The sequence below is a fragment of the Bradysia coprophila genome, unplaced genomic scaffold, assembly GCF_014529535.1.
Source record: "Bradysia coprophila strain Holo2 unplaced genomic scaffold, BU_Bcop_v1 contig_24, whole genome shotgun sequence".
In the NCBI taxonomy this organism is placed as follows: Eukaryota; Metazoa; Arthropoda; class Insecta; order Diptera; family Sciaridae; genus Bradysia; species Bradysia coprophila.
Window position 1 is genome coordinate 7,515,756 of NW_023503501.1, and position 9,892 is coordinate 7,525,647.

Below are 9,892 nucleotides of genomic sequence, written 5' to 3' on the forward strand. Positions count from 1 at the left end.
CCCTGTCTTAACCTTTATATATAATCGTACATACCCTGTATTTACCCTCAATTTCATTGGGCTGGGTTCATATTGATTATATAGTGTAACATACGGAGCGCCTGTGCAAAAAAAAAAAAAATTGTTTGTATTCGTCACTTATCCTTTAGAGTTCTGTAAATAATTGTGTATGATGTGCATTGCGAGCAATGGAACCACCTTGAACTAACCGGACTACCGGAGAATCGAATATTTGCATGAAAAGAATTTTTAATTTCCTGACTGTGGCAATGTGATTCATTCACAAAGGATTCGTTCTTTTTTTGCCTCGCATCATTAATGCGTTTTCTTTTTTTTTTCGAACGAGTGTGAACCCGTCATGTTCGTGTGCTAATTCGCAAGATTGCGATATTGTAAATAACAAAGTTCGCTGCGAAGCGAATTTATGGTTTATACTAGCCGCAGTCCAATGAATTATTAATTTTGACTCGCAAATGGGGTTTTCGGTTGAGTGATGAGGAAATAATCAACCAATTAAACAAATGAAGCGGAAAATCGATTGTCCTGAACGTATGGAGCTGACCTATGAATTCGCTAGACTATTGATTACAAAGATTGAAGTTCAGATTTCAGTGGTTCACACTGAATGACGTCGTCTGCTAAAATAGTAACTAAAATAGTTGAATGTCACTACTATTAAGTTAGTCACGTTTTGCCAAGATCGTTCGAAAATAACGATGATACGGATGCAAATGTGCCACTTTCGATGATGATGGATGCGACAATGGTGATGTCATACGAGAACTTGAGCACTTTAAAATCTTTTGATGACTAAGACTATTGCTATCAAATCGTCATTAATGTGGTTAATTTTTTCCGGGCGCGGACGGTCGCTCGGGTCTTAGAAGTAATAAAAGTGAATGGATTAAATTCAATCGAGTTAGGAGGGGTTTTTTTTAAAAGATAGATTTTCTAATTTTGCCAAAATTTTCCGACAATAGCTAAGATTTTCACTAAAAATATTGCCAATAGAAAATGCAGAAAAGTTTAGCAATTTAGAAAATTGATTTTCCAAAAATTGGCACTGGTTAGGGTGCATCTTTTGCGCCAAACCTATACACTTTACACTTACATAGAAGTTAAACCGAAATTGTAGCTTCCAGGTAGCTGCGACCTGTTACAAATAGCCAAACGAAAGCGACATAATTCAAGTTTTTCTTTTGTTATACTGTCAAACTTGACAGAAGAATTGGAATGAAGTTTCCTTCGCGTCGCTATGAGCAGCTGATGGTGGGTTTTGATTTTTGTTTTTTATACATCGCCAAACGTTGTCGACAATTTCAAGATATTTCAATTAACGTATGTTGGTGTAAAAGGACTTCCCTTAGCACAAATTAAAGGCCTTGTACATATATTTGACACTGCAATGTGGGCAACATAGAGAAACTTAATTTCAAAACCTACCGAAACCCCGAGCTGCCATTTCCATCTACATAAAAAACACATAACGAATGAGCCAATCTCAATCTTTTGATGACAATCACAAACATGATTGTGTGCTAACATATTACAGATGGCAGACATATGACCAGTGTTGTTATCTGGTCTATTACTTCAATCGATCAAAGTATTTTCAATCTGGTGAATCAACAGTGTTGATTTCAAATCTTGTACTTCAATTTTTGTAAGATGCATTTTAATATATAAAGGACCATAGTACCCAGACTTTGTCATTATTTTTGTCGTCATTAACGATAACAGATGAATAGCCGTATATGACAGGTTAACATTGTAATGTCAATAGTCATCCCATTTTTGATCTGTTTAATGAAGGTGGTTGACTTTAAAGGTTGTTATAAGACGATCGATTTTATGCAATTGAGCTAATTATGTATGACTTGGTATTACTCTGATGGAAACAGAATCTAGGTCGTACGATCTAAGAAACTTTGTTGTATAAAGTAATTTCTGACTTTTAAGCCTAACATACAGCAATACGCCGTTGAGCAATATTGTTAGTAGCTTCCCTATTTATCGAAATAAATGCATTTACGGAAAACAAATCATTTACTGTGTTCAATTTAATCATATAATCCAGCAAAAATTTCCATAATTATTCTTAAATTACAAAATTGGAAGCATAAAAACGAATCAGTTTTTCACCGACTAACGTGTACCCCCACAATACTGTGACAACAGAAAGAATTTATTACAGAATTTTCGAATAATTCTGTCAATCTCATTGTTTCTAGCTGTAAATAGAAAAAAATAATTCAATCGAACTTGTACCAACCTATTAGAACTCTACTCACTACATACCTGCAATGCTTGCTACAATGTCATATACCCATATATGTCATATAAAACCAGCACACACAAATTGCGTTGAAATTGGTCAATAAATTTTCAATTGTTAATTTTCATAATGCGGCTTTAAAACCTCATAATTGTGCATGCAGATTTTCTCATAATCCACTGCACAATTGCAATAATTTTTGCTTGATGAATTGCTATGTAAATTGATAGCTATCAAGCGTGTATGTGTTTGTAGTGTGTGGATTATGAGCTCTAACACAATTTGTATACCTAATACTCACATTTCTGGAAACCTATGGCCTGGTGGGTGGTTATATTAATTAATTATAATTTTATACATTGTTAGCTGCATAAATATTTATAAACAAGTGAACCACATTCCATATATTTTGCGGTAGCGATATGCAAATTTATGAAAAAACGAAAAAAGAAATGAAAATAGTTTCCAATGAACAATGTTCAAGGGGTTCGGATTAATTTTCCTAGGCCAATTTGCATGGTTTCATTTTTTTTAAATTATCATAAACTACGACCGTTCATCTAGATACCGTAAAGGATTCAAATCTCCCATAAACCTGTCTCCACAAACAAGTGGCAACTTTGTCGGAAAATGCAGTCAATTCTGAGAAATCTTTCGATGGAAAATTATTCTTTGTAAAATTAAAATTAGAGAAAACTATAGAGGGTTAGACGAGTGCGGCGACTACTCACCGCGTTATATGAAGTTCGTTATATGGAACCATGACCATCGGCTTATAAGACTATCGGTGGCGGATTTAATTGACTCACCGACCGAACAACACTTTAATTTTCCATTTTTAATAATTTAGTTTTTCTATTCATTTCAGGCACTGAACGGGTTCCTAATGATCCTGACATGTGAAGGTGAAGTGTTTTTTGCCACTCATAGCATAGAGAGCTATTTGGGATTCCATCAGGTAAGATTTGAATGATTTGATGGAGTGTTTTGTAATAATTTACCAATGGGATGGGCATATTCGACATTTTTGCACAATGTAGAATTCATGGCTAATTCAGATCAGCTCAATCTCCATCGAATCTATCCTAAAAATGGTTGATTGAGACGGGATACCGCACTGAAAATCTTATTTCCAGCTTGTGCTTTACCTGGAATTTTGTGCATACCAGGTGTCGTGAACCTCGGCAATATGACTTATCTTTTGCGCGAAATTTTCATAAAAATAAAAAGTTTACGGGTGGTGGATGTGGTTATAGACCTCAGTTTCTCCTTGTATCAGCAAAAATCAACACCTAACTCGTATTTTTTAGCTTTTTATCGCTATTTTACGCACTTTTTTCCCCAGGGTCGAAAGTGACTTATTGCAACCCTAGGTATGAAACAGTCCTTTTCTCACTACTGTTGAAGTATCTCAACTTCAACGCGTATTTCTAACTATAAACAATGTTCGTTAGCAAATGAGCGGTTTCCAGCATGAGAATTTAGGAAAAGTAAATTGATTTTGAGCTCCAAACATGTAATAGTATGTTGTGTTACAAGTATTGTAATGTTGATTTTTTCAGCACTAGACCCAAGTTTTCCTTACGAGCGGAGCGAGTAAGGAAAATTGGGTCGTGTGCTGAAAAAATCTCAATACAATACGTGTAACACATCATGCTTTGTGCCAACCGAGAATTGAAATAGACAAATGCACAAAAATTCAGAATTTTCATTGTAAACAATCACTCTTCGAATTTGATCGATCACGTTGCTTTGCAGTTTTTTAAAACGAATGCTGTAATAACTCATACGAATTTCATTTCAACACTGGTTTGAGTGTTGTAATAAGCCATGAAAACGGGTGTTGTAATTTTGGACATTTCAATCTAGTTATCGATATTGAAATCCGTCGTATTTCAATTCTCGGTGGCACAAAATCCATTACATAACTCGGGATGAAAATAAAGAGTCTCGTCTACGCCTCGGATGAACAAAATTCACACAACAACTCTACTTCTCATCTTTTTATCCCTATGATCTATGTATATGTATGATCTACCTAAAACTGTATTATTGTCGGGTCTATTACTTCCATCGAACGAAATATTTTTATTCTGTGGATTTCAAATCTTGTACTTCAATTGTTTTTAACATGAATTTTACTTTAAAAAGGACCGTATTACCCAGAGTGTGTCATTATTTTTGTCGTTGTTATCGATAAAAGATGAATTTGCGTCGTTATGTTACGCAGAAATGTAATGCACTTCAATTAATCAACATATTTGTTTTTACCATCAGATTCCTCTACCTTTTTACTCGATTGCTAACCCCGAATTACTTAATTCTTTCCGAGTCGGAAAGTTTTTTTTATTCGATTTTATTACATTGTCTTTCATTACAATTTAATCAACTCACTCTAGTTGATTTAGTGTTTCCAATATAAAATTGAGTTATAAATTCACATTTTCACAATGTCCGTTTTTATTTATTCGAATGGCTCTTGCGTTCGAGTTTATTAACGTTGTTTGCTTTATAGATTTCTCAACGTGATTCTGTCTGCCTTATGCTCTGGAGTAAAACATCATAAAAACACAATTTATTCGTTAAATATTAGCTTCGTAAATTGAAAAGAAAAATCGATTTGAACGCCCATTTCTCATTGCAATAAATGAATCGTTTTATTTTATCTCATTTTTAGTCTGTTGCATTCCTTTAAAAGAGAAATAAAAAGTCAGGTTCTTCATTCGAAGGCTTCACCAGTCTTTTTAATTTATCCTGATGATTTTTAGCACAAAAAATATTTACTCAAAATTCGAACCATTTCAGTCTGACATTGTCCATCAATCAGTCTACGAACTTGTTCATTCCGAAGATCGCGAAGAACTGCAACGTCAATTGCTGTGGAATTCCTTTCTACCAACCGACTTGTCTGGTATGCAACTATCCGAAGCGCTAGCACCCGATCGAACGAACATCTTGGAACGCAGTTTCACCGTACGATTTCGATGTCTTCTGGATAATACGTCAGGTTTTCTTCGATTGGACATTCGGGGGAGAGTGAAAATACTTCACGGTCAGAATCGGAAAACCGAAGATCCGCCGCTCGGTCTGTTCGCATATTGTACTCCATTTGGTCCGCCTAGTTTATTGGAAATTCCGCAGAAAGAAAATATGTTTAAGTCAAAGCACAAATTGGATTTCTCACTAGTGTCGATGGATCAACGGGGGAAATCGGTTCTGGGCTATTCGGATTCGGAACTGGCGAATATGGGAGGCTATGATTTGGTGCATTACGATGACTTGGCTTATGTGGCCAGTGCACATCAAGAGCGTAAGTTCATTCAAAAATCAGTTGGTCATAATCTCACTAAGCAAATAAAATTCACGACAGTCCTGAAAACTGGTGCGTCGGGCATGATTGCATATCGGTACCAGAAGAAAGACGCGGAATGGCAATGGCTCCAAACAAGTTCCAGATTAGTTTACAAAAATTCAAAACCAGACTTTGTGATATGTACTCATAGGCAATTAATGGACGAAGAAGGACGAGATTTGCTCGGAAAACGCACTATGGATTTTAAAGTAAATTTCTTATTCAAATTTTGATTACATTTCCCCCTATAACATTTCCCATCAAATTCGTAGGTTAGCTATTTAGATACTGGATTGGCATCGACCTATTTCTCCGAATCAGATCAATTAATTATACCACCAAGTGGTTCGCCAAATTCGTTACCAGCGCCAGTTACTCCCCAACGAACGACTAGACGATACAAGACACAATTGCGCGATTTTCTTTCCACATGCCGATCAAAACGTAAATTGCAACAGCAGACTGCTATCGGACAAGTAAGAAATAATTAGCGAATTCAATAAGAATGGAATCGTCATTGAAAGTCAATTTCCGTAGGTCACACCACCTGCTCCAGTAGTTGAATATATTGCCGATCCAGCCGCTGCTGTCGCTGCCGCCTATTCCAATTTAAATCCAATGTATTCGGCTTCTCCATATGCTCCAACAGCCGACAATATCTACATGACTCCATCGGTTCATTCGTCGAACTTCTATCCAGTCACTGACAACCTATTCCATCAATATCGCCTCCAAGGTGTGAGTGGATACTATCCCGAATATCATCATTCACCAGCATCAGCATCGTATGTTACCAATGGCTTCCTATCATACGATGGTTACGGCATACCGACCAAAGAAGAAAAGTGGCAAGAAGGGGGGAAATATTATTCCAGTCATGACGTATCTAGTCGTAGTGTTTATTCGGGTTATGGAAGTCCAACTGGACCGACGCAGGTAATGTGTAACTTAAGCTGCTGACTGGTCTGAGTTTTGTTTTTTTAAACGAACTACTAATTGCAGATGACACAACCACCATTGAAGACTCCAAAATCATCGCCTCCCGTGATGGAAGTGGCACCATGTTCATCAGGAGGCCAGTCGCCTGTTACAAGTCGCACACCAACCAATCCATTGATTCCGGTGACTAATAGCTCAACTAATAATCCAACACCAAATTCAAATAGCGCAACAGCTCACACACAAAACGGTAGCAGTGCCCTAACAATTACACCGAAAGTCGAACATTCTCCGCCAGAGCACTACGAACGACAAACGGTATTGATGTGGGGCTCAGCATCAAATAGCAATTCATCGCATCGATCGCCCAGCACAACGCCAACGTCAAACGGAATGTACAACGAAACCCATCACATGAAACTATCCAATCAAATGGTCATGTCGCCCGTGATGGATGACCATCATAATGCTCATTTGAAGTGGAATGGCGGCAGTAAAGTGATTCCATCCAGCGAAGTTCAAGTATATCAAATTCATCCGCACCAAGATGTTGATGGTTCAATGTATGCACACGTCGCTCAATCACCGCATTTGTCTCAACATTCCGGTCACATTGTTGCGTCCGATCAATCGGCATTGCATCATTCACCACAAAACCATCATCATCACAGTGTGTTGCCGAGCCAGCAGCAACAGCCGATTGGAAGTAGCTGCGAGGTATGGAGTCCTGCGTACTCGCAATACCAGTATTTCACTTATCACCATGCTCCACAGCACGCTAGCACTCAGTGAGTGTCGATAATTGTTTTTTTGTTTTTTTTATTTCTTTGTTCATTTTACCATGATGGGTGCAATCGAAGTAAAGGTCTTCGCACACTTCCGCTGTTTACGTGACAGTTTGTTTAAGGAATGAAAACTCCGCCTCTATTCTATTGTTTGAACGAACTGTTGTGTAAACGGAAAGTTAAACGGTGCAAGTGCGCGGAGGTTTTATATTAAGACACTAGAACAGAGGCGAAATAACAGAATTACTTGAGTTGTTTGACTAGAAGGAAGAAAGAATTGAAACTTAAAGCGAGGACTAATACTGACGTGAGCGTTGAGTTTCGATGGCTTGGAAAGTCTTGATGGCCTAGGTTCTGAATCGTAGTAGATTCTCATTTCTGAAGCTTCAAAAATCATTTCTAATTGACACGAACGCTACTGATGACTGTCCTGACTCGTGATCCTACTACTATCTACGCCACAACACTAAATTTCATGTTTTGTGCATTCCACTAACATCATTTTATTGCTTTGATTTGTTTCTTCCGTAAAAAAATTTGTTGATTTCGAGTAGACATTTTGCGAGTTGTACCGCACAGCCAACGGCCCAATTAATCAATTCCAATTTATCGTTCAAGGTCATCATTGGTCGACACAACCCAATCACATTGTCTATCTCGCAGCAACGGTTACATGGAACCGTCGCATCACCAACACGGCACAATATCGCCAATATCACCGCTCACGCAGCTCTCGCATACCCATCCATCGCGTACACCGATAACGCGGACGGGAGTCCTTTGTTGTCCTTCTCTGAGGTGACAAACACATTACTAAACCAATGATTGTGTAGATAGACAGTTGACTCGGTGTGAATTTTTGATTTTTTTTCAATTATTGGATGAGTTTTCAATGACACGATGACCTATCGGTATAACTGAAACGTATTGTATAGTGGTATGTGTGCAATGTTTATTTTTTATCTGAGTTTTTGTTTTAAGTTTCTAATTTAACCGGTGAATGCAGTGATCGCTTCGCGGCAACTGTGAAATTCATTGAGCAAAATAATCAAAAGAAAGAGTAGAAATGAACAAAATTGTAAATAATTGAAATTTTGGTATTTATAATGAAGTCACGTCCCATATAGCGGGTGGGGCAGAAACATTCGTTTTTGTATTTTATCATATATATTAAAACAACATCCAAACTGTGTGTTACAGTTTCTTTCCAGCAATTTTCCCAAATAGTTTATTTTCCCCTCTCCCAAAAAATCAAAGCGAAAATTCTTCCAAAAATGTAAATGCAGTTGTACAACGACGGCTAGTCGAAGTAAATTCTCATCGTATCCCCAATGGAAAAAAATCCCAACAAAGGCAATCTTATGTAAATTATTTATATTTTTAAGACGAAAATGTTTATCCGAGACGTTGAATACACACATATATAATTGCTCAGAGGTACATTTATCCAGTTAAAACATTTTCCTGCACATAAATTAGGTTTACAGTTGTACTTTTTCAATCAGCTGATGCTTACATAGTGAACCAACGATGATAGAAACTAGCTTTACTACCTCCTCCATGCGAAAATTATCCATTACCTGTGGACTATTTTCGGTTCATTTTTTTTCCTATGTCGAAATCAAGTTTTGCATAGCAGTAAACCAGAATACATTGGTACGTTGCTACGTACTTCATTACCTAGGAAAAAACTTTGTGATATCGAGGGGCAAACTACTCAAAAGAGTAGCGAAAAATAGAGTTGCATCGGAGTTGCACAACCAAAATGAGTTGCAAAAGAGTTGCATTCTAGAATTAAAAGAGAGTTGCACGCGGAATAAATGAATTTTAATGTTTTTCAAGCGATTATTTGAACTACTATTTTATTATAGTGTTAAAAGAGCGGAAAAATTGAGAAAAAAGAAAATTATTCAACTGGTATACCTAAGTTGTATATAAAAGTCCAGTTAACTAGGAATAAACCAGTTGCTCTTTTTGACTTTCTCTTTTAACACTCTATATAGCCTTCGATCAAATCAACTCATTTCAAGCAAAAGTGTTTCGAGTGACAGCTGCCAGCTTGCGACATACTATTTTGTATGAAAACATTTTCCAATTTTTCTTTACAGTACCAAAATTTATATGATACACTGTCCACTGTCAGTGCTCTATTAAAGCTCATTAACCAAAGATGCATCGGAGGTTCACGCAAAAAAAAGAGTCGCACAAACCACTAGTGCCTCTCGTTTGTGATACTCCCAAACTCATTCGTTCGTTTTTGAGCGATTCGGTAACTGTTTTGTGTAATTGCATATCTCACCTTAGACTCGGATATACAGACTCTACACTTATCGGAATGACAGTTACCGAAGCTTCCTGCTGAAAAACACACTTATGTAGTTGACTTTATCACAAAATTGTTACCTCATGTAATGAATTACTTTCGCAGCATCCCATGCAACCTACTATAAAATTTAGTCAAAAATTATCTGCACATATTTAGGCAACATAAAATATAGTCTTCAACATTCATTGAAGAGAAGAAGGTAGCTCTATAGCAAC

At 37.0% G+C, this 9,892-nt stretch overlaps 1 protein-coding gene across 6 annotated transcripts in view; it reads left to right on the top strand.

The window, feature by feature from the left end:
* The window catches only part of LOC119077662 (aryl hydrocarbon receptor), a 68,846-nt gene extending 60,161 nt beyond the window's left edge, over positions 1-8,685 (top strand). For 2 of the 6 annotated variants that reach the window (XM_037184888.1, XM_037184889.1), the window contains exons 5-11: positions 3,144-3,233; positions 5,081-5,585; positions 5,646-5,836; positions 5,900-6,103; positions 6,165-6,563; positions 6,630-7,354; positions 7,970-8,685. In XM_037184888.1, coding sequence (XP_037040783.1) covers positions 3,144-3,233; positions 5,081-5,585; positions 5,646-5,836; positions 5,900-6,103; positions 6,165-6,563; positions 6,630-7,354; positions 7,970-8,153 — 2,298 coding nt within the window. In that variant the 3' untranslated portion in view covers positions 8,154-8,685. Of the gene's footprint in view, positions 1-3,143; positions 3,234-5,080; positions 5,837-5,899; positions 6,104-6,164; positions 6,564-6,629; positions 7,355-7,969 lie in introns of all 6 variants that reach the window. The other 4 variants (XM_037184891.1, XM_037184886.1, XM_037184887.1 and 1 more) reach the window with 4 other exon arrangements.
* Positions 8,686-9,892: the final 1,207 nt, after the last annotated feature.